The sequence below is a fragment of the Myxozyma melibiosi genome (genome assembly GCF_037950935.1).
Source record: "Myxozyma melibiosi strain Phaff 52-87 chromosome Unknown BZA70scaffold_13, whole genome shotgun sequence".
In the NCBI taxonomy this organism is placed as follows: Eukaryota; Fungi; Ascomycota; class Lipomycetes; order Lipomycetales; family Lipomycetaceae; genus Myxozyma; species Myxozyma melibiosi.
Window position 1 is genome coordinate 337547 of NW_027042927.1, and position 15057 is coordinate 352603.

Consider the following 15057-nt stretch of genomic DNA (forward strand, 5'->3'; position numbering starts at 1 on the left):
CTGAGGATTATTCAATACGAGCGGTAATCATCAGTATTATTCGTCCGTGTACTCTTCTCCAAATTGTGGCTCGGTCGATACAGTGAAGCGAGTAATTCGCCGGCTGAAGATGTTTGATCTGCATTATTGCTGTTTAGTGAATCTTTGCGAGGTGAGTCTAAGCGGCCAGGCCATCAGCCTCACAATAGCGACGACTGATTCTAACAAGGGCTCGTGGTCTGAGTCCCTTTTGTCTCTTGTGGATTATCTCTTGACTCTGGAGAGGTTTATCTGCGTATATTCAGGGCAAACAGCACCTGAGACACGGTGCCGGAAACAAAGCAAAGCGAGGTTCGAAATCTGCACAGTTTCAGTAATTTCTTAGCAGCAATCTCTGTTAATTCAGAAGTCTTGTCGTCCTTCTGGAATACACTTCTTCTCTAATTAAGCGTACTCGTACGCACCCTTTAGCTTTGCAAATCCTTCTTTTCTCTCTAATCTCGGTTCTGCCCGCGCTCCTGTTAACTAACCTTGACTGAACTCTACTCAGCCAACGATCAGCTGCTCACTAATCTCTCACTAACTAATAGCGCACGTTAATTAACCGTACGTCACCCTCAGCCGTGCCGTACTCCTCCAGCCATAATCTATCTTCTGTACTCGCCCTACTTGCGGCCCTCCCAGCCGCTCATATACTTATTACACATATATACTCAACATCTATTAAAAGCAACTCAACTGCCATAACAAACTAACAAACTAAAACGAAAATGTCATCAGCTGCGGATTCAGCACAATCGGCGTCAGAATATGACTCGCAATCGCCCATCCCAGCGGCAGCGACGGGTAGAACCCCGTGATCCGCCAGTTCCACGGCACCCCATACGCCAGCGCAAGCATCCCCGCAACCAGCCCAAACAGCACAATGTACATGTACTTGAACCCGCGCACGATCTTGGGAAACTCCCGGAAGAAATTAGACGACTCGAGCTCCTTCGCCGTCGCGCCCCACTGCATGTTGAACCCGAATATGTGGCTCAGGAACGCGAGGTTGAGGTGCCAGGGTAGTCCGCCCAGGAAGATCATCATCATAAACCCATACATCACATTCTCCACCAGCGCCTTGAAGAACGTTGTCTCTTTCGTCCTGTACCGCACGAGCGCATTCACTATCGGCGACGCTCCCGAAAACACCACAACCAGCGACAGGAAGTTGTTGAACGAGCTCAGGTAGATCTGGTCGAGCTCAAACTCGAGCCATCCGATCAGAAAATAGTTGAGCGTCGACAAGAACAGCGACGCCGCAATCGCATAGTATGTCCCGATGTACGCGATGATTGTAAACTTTTGGAAAAACTTGATGTTGGACGTCAAGAAGTTCCAAAACAGCGGAGTAAACACTCGCCCCGTCAGCCAGTACTTGGCCGGCCGGAACATCAGCTCGTTGCATCCATACGCGTACTTTTGCCACCGCGTCAGCTCGTCGTAGACCGTCAACGACACTCCTTCCTCAAACTGGTCGTTCGTGTACGATACCAGTCTGATAGTATAGCCCTTGGTCTGCAACTTGAGCGACACCTCAAAGTCCTCAGACACATGCTGCTCGGACCAGTACTTGACGCGGTTATTATCAGTCTTGTCTTCATACGCCAGCTCCTGCAGCGCAGACCATCTCAGAAACGCATTATGTCCCACAAACGCAGCAGCGTCGCCTCCAGCCGTCGCGTACTGAATCGCAAAGTAAATCAGACGCGTGAACCACGCAATCAGCTCCTCCCAGTAGTTGTGCACCACCATCATAACCCCCGACTTTTGCTGCAAGATCGCAATCTCGGGCGAGTAGTAAAACTCAGACGCGGCGTCCAGAAAACAGTCCTCCGGCACTCGCGTGTCCGAGTCAATCAGCAGGATCAGGTCGCCGATGCGGATATCCCCCGCCGCCAGGCACTCGCCGTTCTCCTCGGCAATCACCTCCCGCAGCGCGTTCTCATACGCCGCTTCCTCCTCCAGATCAGTCCACTTCTCATGGCGCTCAATCTTCTCTAGCTTCTCCTCGACGCGGTTGCTGATGTTTAGAGAGTAGTTCATGTTACTCGCCTTCTTGAACCGGCCTCGGCGCTCAAACCCGTTGCGCCCATGGGGCGGCCGTGCGACCCATCCAATCAAGTGCTCCGCGTAATACGCCCGTCGCTCGGCCGCTTCGTCTTCCGGAATAAGCTGCATGCCGTCGTCGTTGACAAAAATACTCGCCGACCCGCCCTGCAGCTCGTACGTAGTCACGGCCGTCATGATCGACTGGATCGTGGGATTGATAACCCCCGCCAACGACTCTTTGTACACAGGGCACTGGATCGTAATATGAGGAAGCCTGATCTTGGACGCGGACAGGCGCGGCGGGCGGATGGCGGAGAAGGTCAGTGAGTTTGACCGCATTTGCGAAACCGGGCCGAAGAACTGGACGACGACGCCTGCGATCGCGACGCAGAAGAACGCGCAGAGAAGAGAGAAGGGGAGGATGTAGAGAACTGCCAGCAGGCGCAGGTAGTTTCCGTCTGCTTTGATTTCTTTGGCGATCGTGCGCATCATTAGACCGATGAAGGTGAATAGAATCAAAATAGCCTATTGATTGTCAGCGTCTCTCCCTAAACACTTATAAACATAAAATACGCACAAGTCCAACAGTTAAAGCCTGCAAAAGCATCGACGGCCGCTTCTTGACCTGAGCCAACTCAGGATCCTCCTCCGTCTTCTCCTGAACACTCTCCGCCCCCTCCTCAACCTCGCGGCTCTCAAACGGATTCGCCTCAAACGCCGCAGCAGTCGGCACACTGAACCGCTCCTCAAGACTACCAGGCTGCCACACGAGCTCCATCATCCGCGACTCGAGCATCGACGCGAGCGACAGCAGCCTCGTGACGTCGTCGGACCAGACTAAAAGACACTGCTCCTCGCGCACGAACGCGGCGTACTGGTGCTTGCGCGCGCGCGGGAGATCGACGATCGAATCCAGGATCTGGATGCGCGTGTTGTCGGAGAGCGGGACGGCCACGGCGTCGTCGGGCATGTAGGATAGAATGACGTTCACGATCGTGTACGACAGACGCACGCAGACTTTGACGTTGAGACCCGCGACGCGGTCAGCGAAGAACGCGCCTTCGACGTCTGACGAGGTCGGTGGGAAGACGCGGTACTCTGCCGTATCGTCAATGGTCGAGGCCTGCGCGGCAAGCGAAGCATGCTGCTCCGACACCGACGAGGCAGACGCGCTGATCTGCGACGACGCAGAAGACATAGGCCGGCTCGCGACCGGCGCGCGGTGCACCTCGTGGTCGACTCTGAGCGCGATCGAAGGCACGCCGTCCGGCAACGTCTCGAGCCAGTGGCGGCGCGTGCAGGAGTTGTACAGATGACGGCACATGATGTCATGTTTGTCGAGATTGAGGCCGGTGGTCGACGGAGCAGGCGTCGTGACCGAGGCGGGGCGGCGGTGCTGGGAGAGATAGTAGAGCTCGCGGACCTCGTCTTGATCTGCGGTCTGCAGGGCGGTCAGGAAGCGTCTGTCGGCAGCGGCGGTGACGCCGCCGTCGTCGGAGAGACTGAAGGGTTGACTGGATTGGCGGCTCATGGAGGAGCTGCCGCCGGCGTCGACGATGGAGGCCAGTTGGCGGGTGACGACGTCGGTGCGGATGACTGCGGGCATCTCGCGGTGGGTGATGTTGTGAGGCATGGTGAGTGAAGAAGTAGCAGCAGCAGAAGTAGCAGCAGCAACAGCAACAGAACACAGAACAGAACAGAAACACAGACTACGGACACGACGCTCTTATACACAAACAGAGCAAAGACAGACAATTACGCCCGAGAAGGCAGATACCGAAAGAAGAGCAAATAGGAGGACGAAAGGCAGCGAGAGCCGCTCGTGGCGGTGCAGGTACCCTCGGAAGCGTACGACTTTTTGTTTAATCGAGGAACTGCAGCCGAATACAAGGAAAAAACCCCGTCGTCGCGGTACTCGCTTTTTCTCCTCAAAACCACATCTCGGCGAGGAAAAGCGAACGAGAGACCTGCAGCCGATATGTGCTTGTCGGCGGATGCTCTATTTAGCAGACTGGCGATCCGCCGTCGTGGGCGCCCTGCTCCTCATCCTCCTCCCAGACACCATGGACCGCCCCGCCGAAGACCACTCCGTTCCTGTATTCGAGCCCGCTGCTCATGATGACCCGTTCAGAACACCTTCCACCGCCAGCAACAGCGGCTCGCTCTCCTCCTCGTCCTCTGAAGCCGGCTCCGTGCCCGTCTCTCTACCCGCACACTCCCAAGCCAAGGGCAAGCAACCAACTTTCCCACCAGGTAGTGAGCTCCCCTCCTCCTCCTCCTCCTCCTCCTCCTTCCACTCGCGCCCGCAGCTCCCGCGATCTACCTCTTTGCTCCAGGGCCTAGCTCCCGGATCGAGGTATATCGTGCGCAGGTCGTCCGCCCGCCCGTCCCCGGCCGCTTCCAGCGCGGCAAGTTTTATCAAAAGCAGAGCCCATTCGCTGGCCGAGCCTGAACCTATCTCTGAGACTGCCTCCGAACATGCTCCCGAACCCGGTGTCTCCCAGCAAGTCTTTGTCAGACCTGCTGCTGCTGCGGACAGCGACACTATTGAAGAAGAACAACCCCGCGCCCGCCCCCATCGCCATTTTGTCTCGCGACGACTCCCGCTCGGCTACGAGGCCGAAAAGCCCTGGCTGACGAACCGCACGCACGCCGAGAAGATGCCCCAGTACCTAATCTGGGCTGCTTCAGCTCTCGGCCTCGTGATTGTCGCCGTGCTGAGCTGGTTCGGCACGACCGAGGTCGAGAACTTCAACTACTGCACCGTGCTTTCTGAAGATTTCAGTAACGGGCTCGACTCGTCTGTGTGGTTTCACGAGCTGCAGGTGGGTGGGTTTGGCAATAATCAGTTTGAATGGACGACGAATTCGTCCGACAACGCGTTCGTCAAAGATAACCAGCTCCACATCGTGCCGACGCTCACGGCAGACTACATCGGCGAGAAAAACATGCTCAACGGCTACACCGTCAACCTGACCACCGACGGCACCTGCACGAGCCACACCCTCTCCGACTGCGCCGTCCGCTCAAACGCGTCCACAGACGACATGATCCCACCGATCCGCTCCGCGCGCCTGACGACAAAATTCTCGGCAAACGTCAAGTACGGCAAGGTCGAGATCCGCGCGCGGCTGCCGGCCGGAGACTGGCTCTGGCCCGCGCTCTGGATGCTCCCGACCGACAACGTCTACGGCGACTGGCCGTCCTCGGGCGAGATCGACATCGTCGAGTCCCGCGGGAACGACCATACCTACGCGGATGGCGGGAACAACGTGATGACCTCGACGCTGCACTGGGGGCCGACCTCGGACACCGACATGTACTACAAAACCACCGGCCGGACGAAGCTCAAGCGTACGACGTTCGCCGACAGCTTCCACACCTTTGGCCTCGAGTGGAACGAAAAGTACATCAGCACCTACCTCGACGGCCGCTTGCGCCAGGTCATGTACCACAAGTTTAAGACCCCGTTCTGGGAACTCGGAAACTTCGACACCACCTACGACAACGGCACCTCGCTTGCGGACCCGTGGCCTGTAACCAGCGCGAACGCGCCTTTCGACCAGGATTTCTACTTAATCCTCAACGTGGCCGTCGGCGGCACAAACGGCTTCTTTCAGGATGGAGTCGGGAATAAGCCCTGGATTAACGACGACCGGCAGACCGCGATGAGAGCGTTTTGGGACGCAAAGGACTCGTGGTGGCCGTCCTGGGGGGACGAGGAGTCGAGAGCACTGGTGGTTGACCATGTAAAGATTTACAAGATGTGCGATGCCTAGTTTGTTTAATGTTTGAGAACGTAATATTATTCTCCTTTCTCATTAGTAGTTGCTCAAAAACATATCTATAATACAAGGACGCTAATTCACAGCGCGCTCCTCCATCCATCCAACCCAATCATCCACCTTCCCAGTCTCGACGCTTCCCCCAACAACCATCACGTCCGACTCCAGATCCTCAAACCTGAACGGCTTCCCATCCCGCAACCCAAGCCAGCCATCACCACCGACCGTCGCGCTATCGCCGTCCTCCTCCTCCTCCTTCTCCCCATCCAACCCCACCTTTCCAATCGCCTTCGTCCGCGTCTCGCGAATCTTCTGAACCTCCGCCTCGAGCAGCGTGCGCAGCCGTTTCGCCGGCACAGCCGTAAAGAGCTCGCTCTTGTTCGCCGCAACAAGCACGTCCGACCCCCCGCGCACTTTCTCTGTAACCCTCAGAACATCATAGAGGTACTCCGCCGCCTCGCGCAGTTTCTCGGGCTTCGACACCGCCGAGGCGTCGACGACAAACAACACGCCGTGGATCGTCCGCGCCGCTTGCGAGACCTGCAGCACGTCGAACATGCTCTGGCGTAGTTTCTGGTGGCCGGGGGTGTCGATCAGCACGAATGGCTTTGCGGTATCGGGCAGGCTTGGTAGTCTGTAACTCGTCGAGATGTTTTGCTCGATAGACGGCAGGGTTGTTGATTTTTCGCCATATCGAAGCTGTTGTCGTTAGCTGTAAGCTACAAACACTTTCCAACAGCAGTCAGGGATCTTACCAAAGTAAATAAAGCAGTCTTGCCCGCCCCTGAAGGACCGGCGATGATGAATGTCGGCCCGGCAGCAGCGACCCCATGCGTTTTACTAAAGATGAACGAGTACACCGCGAACGCGATCAGACACGCGATCGCCAGGCCGCCCAGGTAGACCGGCAGCGGGTACCCTCCGCCTCCTCCTGCCATCTCAGTGCCTTCTAGTGGTATCAATGGTGAGTCTTCCGCCGACATTGTGTAGTTGTGGTTGTGGTTGTAGATAGCAGAGGGTGGATTGCGAGTGGAGTTGAGGTCTGTCGAGGTTGAGTGGCTGGTGTGGCTGGGTGTGGCTCGACTTCGTCCTCGAGGTCTTTTACTCTCTATTTCTTTATCGATAGCAATTGTTATGGATTAATTGTTATTGCTAAACTACTGGTAACAGATATACAGGGACTAAATCTCGACTAAATCTCCGTCCCGTTCTCCATCAAATACTCCAACAAATCAACCTTCGTCACAATATGAATCGGCTTCGCATGCTTCCCCGCCCCGGCTTCGGTGACCACCCCCGCCGAGCTGAATTCAAAGAAATCAGTCAAAGTCGATAACGGCGTGTCGATCGTGATGACGTCGAAATGATCATGCTTCGGTCGCAGATGCCGATGCCCGCCCGCGCGAGCAAGCGAATGCACATGCGCACCCGCGTGCGTCTCCTCGAGATGCGCAAAGTCCAGCATCGCGTCCTGCACCGGCGCCGACAAACTCACGCGCTTGCTCGCGACGCGCGAGAGGATGTGGCCGAGCGTGACGAGGCCGATGAGCAGGCCCTCGCTGTCGACGACCGGGAGCTGGTCGTATCCGTGCGATTTCATGATCTGCACCGCTTCCTGCAGCGTTTTCTTGCCTTCGATCGCGTCCACCGGTTTCAGATGCAAGTCCGCGATCGTGGCCTGCTTGAATTTTTCGCCGCCGTCGACGATCGTCGAGTCGAGCTGGAAGCCGTTCTGGATCATCCAGTCGTCGGAAACGAACTTTGTCAGGTACGACCGGATGCTGTCGGGGAAGACCACCACGACCGTGTCGTTCTCGCCTAGGTTCTTTGCGTACTGCAGCGCGCCTGCGAGCGCGGATCCACTGCTGCCTCCGCACAGGATTCCCTCTTCCGAGATCAGTTTCCGCGCGAGGTGGAAGGACTCGGCGTCGTCGGTCTTGATCCAGTGATCGACTGCGTTGCGACTGAGCACGTCCGGGACAAAGTCGTAGCCGATACCTTCGACCTTGTACGATTTAATCTCCGAGTTGAGATTCTCGGGAACAGCAAGGATCGATCCGACAGGGTCGACGGCGACGATTTGCACGCTCGGGTCCTGCTTCTTGATTGCTCTCGAGATACCGGTGATGGTACCACCCGTGCCCGCGCCCGCGACAACCGCCGTGATCTGCCCGTTCGTCTGCTCCCAGATCTCTGCGCCGGTGCCGTACTCGTGCGCGAGCGGGTTATCGATGTTGCCGTACTGATCGAGGATGACTGCGTTCGGGATCTCCTTCTGCAGCTTGCGCGCGACGCCGATGTGGGACTCGGGCGAGTCCCAGGCGGCCTCGGTGGGCGTGCGGATGATTTCTGCGCCGAGCGCTTTGAGCACGAGGACTTTTTCCTGGGACATTTTCTCTGGGAGGGTGATTATTGTGCGGTAGCCTTTGACGGCGGCGACGAGGGCGAGACCGATGCCACTGGGTAAGTTAGAGATAAGTGATGGTGGGAGTGAGAGAAAGGGAGACATACGTGTTGCCAGAGGTGGGCTCGATGAGGGTGTAGCCGGGTTTGATGCGACCGTCTTTCTCTGCCTCTTCGATCATGCGCTTGGCGATGCGGTCTTTGACTGATCCGCCGGCGTTAAAGTACTCGAGTTTAGCGACTGAGATGAGTGTGAGTATGTAAGAGAGCGGAGGGTAGAGGAAGGGAAGACGTACGGATGGTGGCTTTTATGCCATATTCCTGAGGGATCTTGTTTAGTTTGACGAGAGGAGTGTTGCCGATGTGGTTGAGGACGGAGTCCTGGATCGGAGGCGGCAGGAGTTTGGAGGGGGTCGAGTCAGCGGAGGGCATGGCGAGAAGAATAAGAGATATGAGAAGAAGAAGAGAAGAAGATGATGATGAGAAGAAGAAGAAGAGAAGAAGATGATGATGAGAAGAAGAAGAAGAGAAGAAGAAGAAGGTGACAAGAAGCAGAGTTCTGTTTAAAAGATGATTCTGCGATTGATTTATTGTCGCTTTCTGGCGGCCCGCGAATAACCGACGATTCTCTGTTTCTTAGCAAGACAGTGAAGAATACAGTACAATACAATATCCTTCTTATATCTATTCTACTTCTATATCTTCTATCTTATATAACATATAACATATATATATACAACTCCCACCGCTTCCGGCTATAAATAATGACGTCGTCGCCGGAAACGCGCCAGTCCGTCACTCGATCGTGCAATATTCACGTGTTCACGCGTTTTAGGAAACCCTTCGCCCTGAGTTTGCAATCATAACAAACCAGCGACGACGCATCAAGCAATCTCATCCTCCTTTTGTAGTTTTGTTTCTGCAGGTTCTACTTTCACTCTGCAGTTCTTTCGCTATTGCTGTATTTTACTGATTTATATACATCATGCCGCGACCACGTCGGCGGAAAATCGTCAGGCGTGCTGCCACGACGCACGTCTCTCTAGACCACCAACCCGCGCTTGACTCGAGCTCAAGTCTTCCCACCCCCACAGAGCCGCTAAAGTCCTCTCCTCCAAAGCGTGCCCAGGACTTGAGTTTTACTTGCAGACAGACTCGACGCAGCTCTGCGCTGTCGCTGAACGAGGTCGCGATGAGCGAGTCTGAGACGCAGGAACGTCGAGCAGATGAGAGCGAGAGTGTGAATAAGAACGAGAAGCGGGGTGGCAAAACTCGTGTCTCTGATGCGAGCGTGTTTGATCCTACCCTGACATCGACGCCTAAAAGCGAGGCGATGTTACAGCCTCTGTCGAAACAGGTACGGCCGAGTGCGCATAAAGCAGGGCTTCCGCGAAAATATTCTACGACTGTCAACGACGGAGTCGAAGCGGATATAGACGACGACAACAGGTCGACGCCCTCATCTGAATCGTCAGATCCGTTTGGATTCAGCAAAATACGCGGTGTGCGCGTCGCAGGACAACTATCGTCATCCCCTTCTCTCCCTTCAACGCCTACTTCGCCTGCAGCCTTTGAAGAAACCGCGCAGGCCGACGATAAACCTGATTCTATCAACGAAGACCTTTTGTCATCTCCTCTGTCAGACCTGAGAGGTCCCACACCATCTCCTTCCCATCTATACATGACCGACAATGATAATGCAGATGATCTACCGGCATCACCACTTCGCGCCACGAACGCAAACTCTCCGCTGAAGCAGCGCCGCGTCGAGAAGCAGCGCCGCGTCGAGCGCCAGCGACGGTCGCGGAAAGAGTCGGGCGAAGTCACGACCGCGCAGCTTACTTCTCTTTTGCCGCGACGGGCTACGTCCGGCCGGGAGCGAACGCGCACGCGGACGCAAAGCGGTGCGGGAGATGACGACGAGGATGACAGCGATGCGAGCAGTGAGGATGATGAAGACGGACGCGAATATAAGCAGCCGCAGAAAAGAAGACGGAAACGGCTCGCGTCCGGAAAGGAGAACAAGAGGGAACCTAGTTCCAAGGGACGGACGAAGCAGTCGGAGAATCTCAAGAAGCACGTGGACGAGGACGGCAGTGACTTTGATCTCTCAGAGGAGGAGGACTCGCCGGACTCGGACGTGCTGCGGAAGATGGAGAATGAGCGACTACGGAAGAAGTTCAGTGAGGTTGACGAGTGGAATTTGGAGGTCGAGAGTGTGCCTGTGGGCTCAGATTCGTCGTTTACATAGTGTGCTTGTAGATGTTTTGCTGTAATGATGTCTTGATGTCTTGATTGCTTGGTGTGCTTAATACATGTCTGATGTACACTACATATAACTACACAACTACTAACTGCTAATTGCCAACTATTAAACTATTAAACTACTAACTACTACTGCTATCTGCTATCTGTTTATAACCACACAAGCGGGGGTGTCAGATAAACGAGCTGTTCTAGATTTGCTCTGAGCTGCTTCGGTGACGTCATGACTCACGTGATCCAAACTGGAGGTGGCTTCAGATGGCCACACACCTGTCGTCGCCCACGACAATTGAAAGCCATCGTCTCGCACCCATCGACCGTCTTCCCGCCCGGCTTCTCTTCCAGTTCGACCCAATCCGCGTAATTGCTCCTGAAGATAACTGCAGTGTGAAGAAGGAGTTGCGAATAGATCATAGACATCTTCTTATCTCTGCTCAATCCGTCACCAGCCCTGCACCGAGCCTGCCCCTTTGCTTGCCTCGCTCTCTCCACCTCTCTTCCGATCCGCATCCACTCTGCTGTTTGCTCCTGCTTCTGCTGCGTCTGATTACTAGTCTGTATGTTTTTTGTTCTTTTTTGTCATCTGTTTCTTCGTGGCCGCCCGTGCTCCCGTCCGCAAACAGGTTTCAACCAAGTGGTGCGGGGTTGCTCTGCGGGCTCGTCATCGTCCAGCACCCACCCATTACCATCGCGCATCCTCTCTAACACCTTCTCTCTCTAGATCTTGCTTGCTTCTACCATCCCGGACTATTAATACACCCTGCACCTTCACCAGCGTTTCTTGAACTACTCTTGAACGTATCTCACCCTATCTCACCCTTTCTATCAAAACAGCTTTTTACACAGTACTCGACAATGGGTCAGTTACTGTCAGAGCCAATCGTCGACAAGGTGTGTTTCTCCTCTTCCCACTTGCGACTAACCTGCTTGAACCTTTAACAACCTGCCTAATTCTGTCAAACATCCTAACTAACAACCCCACAGGCCTCCGAAAAGGGCTGTGACGAGCACTGGCTGATCTACGGCACCTCCAGCATGCAAGGCTGGCGAATCTCGATGGAGGACGCACACACAGCCGTGCTCGATCTGAAAAGAGAAGACGGAAAACTGTCGCCCGACAAAAAAATCAGCTTCTTTGCGGTCTATGACGGCCACGGCGGTTCAAAAGCCGCTATATTTGCCGGACAGCATCTCCATAATATCGTCGCGCGCCAAGCGGCTTTCGAGAAAGGGGACTATGAGCAGGCTCTCAAGGATGGATTTCTGAGCACCGATAGAGCCATCCTGCAAGGTGTGTCTTTCGTATTTTCTGGTGAAGTGCTGCAACTGACTTTATTCATAGACGTGAGCTTCGGAAACGATCCGTCTGGTTGCACGGCAACGACCGCACTCGTCACAGATTCCAAAATTTTTGTCGTATGTCCATCTCCTCTATCCGTCCTACGCTCTATCTAACAAGCTTCAGGCCAACGCTGGAGACTCGAGAACCGTGCTCGGAGTCAAGGGCCACGCCAAACCACTCTCTTACGACCACAAACCGCAGAATGAAGGAGAGAAGGCTCGAATAGTGGCCGCTGGTGGATTCGTTGACGGCGGTCGAGTTAACGGTGAGTGATAATATTATTTTTAGATCTACGATGGACACTAACAGTCTTTAGGAAACCTTGCGCTTTCGAGAGCCATTGGTGACTTTGACTTTAAAAAGAGCCCCGAGCTTCCTCCTGAGGAGCAGGTCGTCACTGGTAAGATTATAGCTGAAGATGCTTTGAGTGATGGTAAGCTAATACCTATTCATTAGCCTTCCCCGATGTGATAGAGCATGATATCAGTCCCGACGACGAGTTCATCGTTCTCGCGTGCGACGGAATCTGGGACTGTTTGACCTCACAACAAGTGGTTGAGTTTGTCCGGCGAGGGATCGCCGAAAAACAGGATCTGCAGCTAATCTGCGAGAACCTGATGGACAACTGTCTTGCCTCGAGCAGCGACGGCGCCGGAATCGGATGCGACAACATGACGGTGACGATCGTGGGCCTGTTGAACGGCATGACGTCTGAGGAATGGTACGATCTGGTAGCGACACGAGTAGCCAACGGCGAAGGCGCGGTCGGCGACCCTGAACTTGGTAAGTCACGACTCTGAAGAAAGAATGAGTTTCCACCTGTCGTTTTTTTGTTAATGTTTGAGTTTCCGGTGTGTAGCTGTGTTGAAGGGACCTCCGAGTGTGGAGAGAACGTCGCGCGGAATCACTTTAGATCCTTTGGGGCTTCTTGACCGTATCGAAAGCGGTGGGAATGAGCTCGTTGTTCTCGACAATGGTATTTGCTTTTAGTGTTTTTTTGTAGACGTCGAGTGTTTTGTGGGGAGGAGGGAGAGGTTACTGATTTACTAACGTTCATTGCAGGACAATATCTGATCCGCAAGATCTCAGACGAAGGCGAAGACGAAGAAGGCGAAGAAGTAGAAGTCGACGGCGAAGGCAGGATAGTCGTCGTTCCAGACGAGGAGGAGGAGGAGGAGGAGGAAGAAGAAGACGAAAGCGAAGCGCAGACATCGGCGAAAGAGGACGAGAAAGTCGCAGCGCCAGAGTCCGCGCCGGCGGCGGAGGAGGCGAGCGCGTAGCAGCTCGTCTGACGCTCACCTAAAACACATATATATAGCAAAGTTGTAAGAATAGTCGACCAAACTACATCTTCTCTTTTATATGTTTAGTAGTCATTTTGTGTTTCTCTTCTCTTCTTGTTCTTGTGCTTTTGTGTTTTGCGTGCGTGTATACTGCTCTAATTTGAATTGGTTTATATATGCTGTATTGCTGAGCTGTGCTATTCAGTTTACGCAAGTGCTTTCGGCTGCTTCTTTCGCCCTGTACCATTTGTTTATGTTTATGCTTGAGATGGTTTATATACATTCCGTTTGTTTGATGTATCGCTCTATCTAGTCTCACCCAAATAATCTATCTATCGATACAAATCTCAGTAGCAGTCTCACAACGCAGACAACACCGTATCAAGCAACTGTTTACTAAACGCCTTCGACCCCGGCCCCTTCACCGCAAGCTGCAGCCGATTCCCCTTCTCGAGCGCCAACCACTCGCCCACGTCTCTCGGCGCGGGATCGTTCGCGTCGCGTTTAGGCATGTTTCGCCGATCTACCGCACACATTCCCCACGTGAACTGGCCGACAGTTTCGACGCGGATGTCGACGTCGTGCGAGATCTCAAACAGCGCCGCGCGCTCGGCGTCGGTGCAGGCGGCGAAGAAGACGGTTAGGGGGTCGTGCATCTCGATGTAGGAGCCCACCACGCCGTCTTCGATGTCGACCTCGGTGGGCGTGTAGTGCTGTTTCTCAAAGTCGACGATGTCGTCCATATTCCCAAACGCGCCCCCGAGCCAGACGCTCATCCACATTGCGAGCGGCGCGTCGCCGGGATGCTGCAGCTGATGAGATTTATTGTCTGTCTCGCGGTTGAGCCAGAACTCGCAGTGGTCGACGAACCAGCGCTTGCGCAGCCGGTGCTTGGAGGTCAGGTCGAGCGGGAACAGGTACAGTTTCGTAGGCACGTACGCCGGGTTCGCAAACGCGGAGCCCAGCGCGCTCGCCGACGGCGGGAGCGTGCTCGCGGGCGTGCGCGAGGTGGTTGCAAACACGATCGCGGCGGAGTCGACGTCCGCGTACACGTTGTACTCTGCGAACGGAGACATGTTGCCCGGATGATCGATGTTGCCGCCCATGCAGGCAATCTCTTTCACGCGCGAGAAAGTGATTGGATCCTCGATCGCCGCGCGCGCAATGTTTGCCAGCGGCGCGAGCGCGACTAAGGTGACTGTATTCGGCGGCTCCTCGCGCAGCACGCGCAGGATCTCGCGCCAAGAGGGCGTGCTGGATGGTTTATACCCCTTTGCGCTCGCAATCAGTTCCTCGCGCGTGATCTGTTTATCCGCCGACAAGCTCTCTGCGTCGAGGAACGGCAGCAAAAACGTCTCCGGGGGTGAGAACTGCGGCGCTTTCTCGTGCACGCCGCCGAGACCGTCGACGCCGTGGAAGAATTCGGCGCCGGTGGTCCGGCGCGAGGAGACGGGCTGGTCGGAGCCGAGGGCGATGGTCGGCCAGTGGTCTGGCGAGAGAGACTGCGTGCGGGTGTGGTAGCCGAGCAGGGGGAGGTTGTACTGGGTGCGGTAGGCGCGCTCGGACTCGAGGACTTGGAAGATGGAGAGCACGTTTCTGATCGAGGTCGAGACGGGGACGTTGCCGAAGCAGAGGGAGATCAGGGCGATGTCGCAGTTGGGGGAGTTGAGGGCGTAGAGGAGGGCGAGGGTGTCGTCGACCTGTATTTCTGTGAGTTAGAGCTACAGTTACGGATACAAGCAAGAGGATACATACACCCGGGTCGCAGTCGATGATGAGTTTCCGCGCAGAAGAGGACATTGTAGTGATAAAGAGAGGAAGAGAGAAGGCAGAAAGGTGGTGAAGCAGGTCCGAGGAGCGATTGCACAGACCACAGCTCGTGCGGCTGCGGCGGTAGCCATGCGCT

The 15057-nt window shown here is 55.1% G+C and overlaps 7 protein-coding genes across 7 annotated transcripts; 3 read left to right on the top strand and 4 right to left on the bottom strand.

The window, feature by feature from the left end:
• Positions 1–641: 641 nt before the first annotated feature.
• On the bottom strand, positions 642–3835 carry BZA70DRAFT_297346 (putative glycosyltransferase family 2 protein). The gene is made up of 2 exons (XM_064914562.1): positions 2651–3835; positions 642–2598 (listed from the first exon to the last, which is right to left on the bottom strand). Exons 1-2 carry the CDS (start codon positions 3704–3706, stop codon positions 739–741), a joined length of 2916 nt encoding a protein of 971 aa, XP_064766219.1. The 5' UTR covers positions 3707–3835; the 3' UTR covers positions 642–738.
• Positions 3836–3850: 15 nt separating this feature from the next.
• Positions 3851–5872, top strand: BZA70DRAFT_284075 (concanavalin A-like lectin/glucanase domain-containing protein). Its single transcript, XM_064913544.1, has one exon. The coding sequence runs from the start codon at positions 4068–4070 to the stop codon at positions 5850–5852; it is 1785 nt and encodes a 594-aa protein (XP_064766220.1). The 5' UTR covers positions 3851–4067; the 3' UTR covers positions 5853–5872.
• A 20-nt stretch (positions 5873–5892) lies between these two features.
• Positions 5893–6969, bottom strand: BZA70DRAFT_84251 (signal recognition particle receptor beta subunit-domain-containing protein). The gene is made up of 2 exons (XM_064915466.1): positions 6614–6969; positions 5893–6557 (listed from the first exon to the last, which is right to left on the bottom strand). Exons 1-2 carry the CDS (start codon positions 6839–6841, stop codon positions 5934–5936), a joined length of 852 nt encoding a protein of 283 aa, XP_064766221.1. The 5' UTR covers positions 6842–6969; the 3' UTR covers positions 5893–5933.
• Positions 6970–6989: 20 nt separating this feature from the next.
• On the bottom strand, positions 6990–9001 carry BZA70DRAFT_284079 (tryptophan synthase beta subunit-like PLP-dependent enzyme). The gene is made up of 4 exons (XM_064913545.1): positions 8759–9001; positions 8558–8727; positions 8370–8502; positions 6990–8317 (listed from the first exon to the last, which is right to left on the bottom strand). The coding sequence occupies exons 2-4, from the start codon at positions 8691–8693 to the stop codon at positions 7051–7053; spliced, it is 1536 nt and encodes a 511-aa protein (XP_064766222.1). The 5' UTR covers positions 8694–8727; positions 8759–9001; the 3' UTR covers positions 6990–7050.
• Positions 9002–9106: 105 nt separating this feature from the next.
• On the top strand, positions 9107–10645 carry BZA70DRAFT_284080 (uncharacterized protein). Its single transcript, XM_064913546.1, has one exon. The coding sequence runs from the start codon at positions 9247–9249 to the stop codon at positions 10510–10512; it is 1266 nt and encodes a 421-aa protein (XP_064766223.1). The 5' UTR covers positions 9107–9246; the 3' UTR covers positions 10513–10645.
• Positions 10646–11381: 736 nt separating this feature from the next.
• BZA70DRAFT_241682 (phosphatase 2C-domain-containing protein) lies at positions 11382–12668 on the top strand (the record flags this gene model as incomplete). Its single annotated transcript, XM_064910539.1, has 6 exons — positions 11382–11417; positions 11511–11817; positions 11869–11942; positions 11992–12133; positions 12185–12268; positions 12325–12668. The coding sequence occupies 6 exons, from the start codon at positions 11382–11384 to the stop codon at positions 12666–12668; spliced, it is 987 nt and encodes a 328-aa protein (XP_064766224.1).
• Positions 12669–13510: 842 nt separating this feature from the next.
• On the bottom strand, positions 13511–14951 carry BZA70DRAFT_291628 (Inosine/uridine-preferring nucleoside hydrolase domain-containing protein; the record flags this gene model as incomplete). The annotated part of the gene is made up of 2 exons (XM_064914313.1): positions 13511–14851; positions 14907–14951. The coding sequence occupies 2 exons, from the start codon at positions 14949–14951 to the stop codon at positions 13511–13513; spliced, it is 1386 nt and encodes a 461-aa protein (XP_064766225.1).
• Positions 14952–15057: the final 106 nt, after the last annotated feature.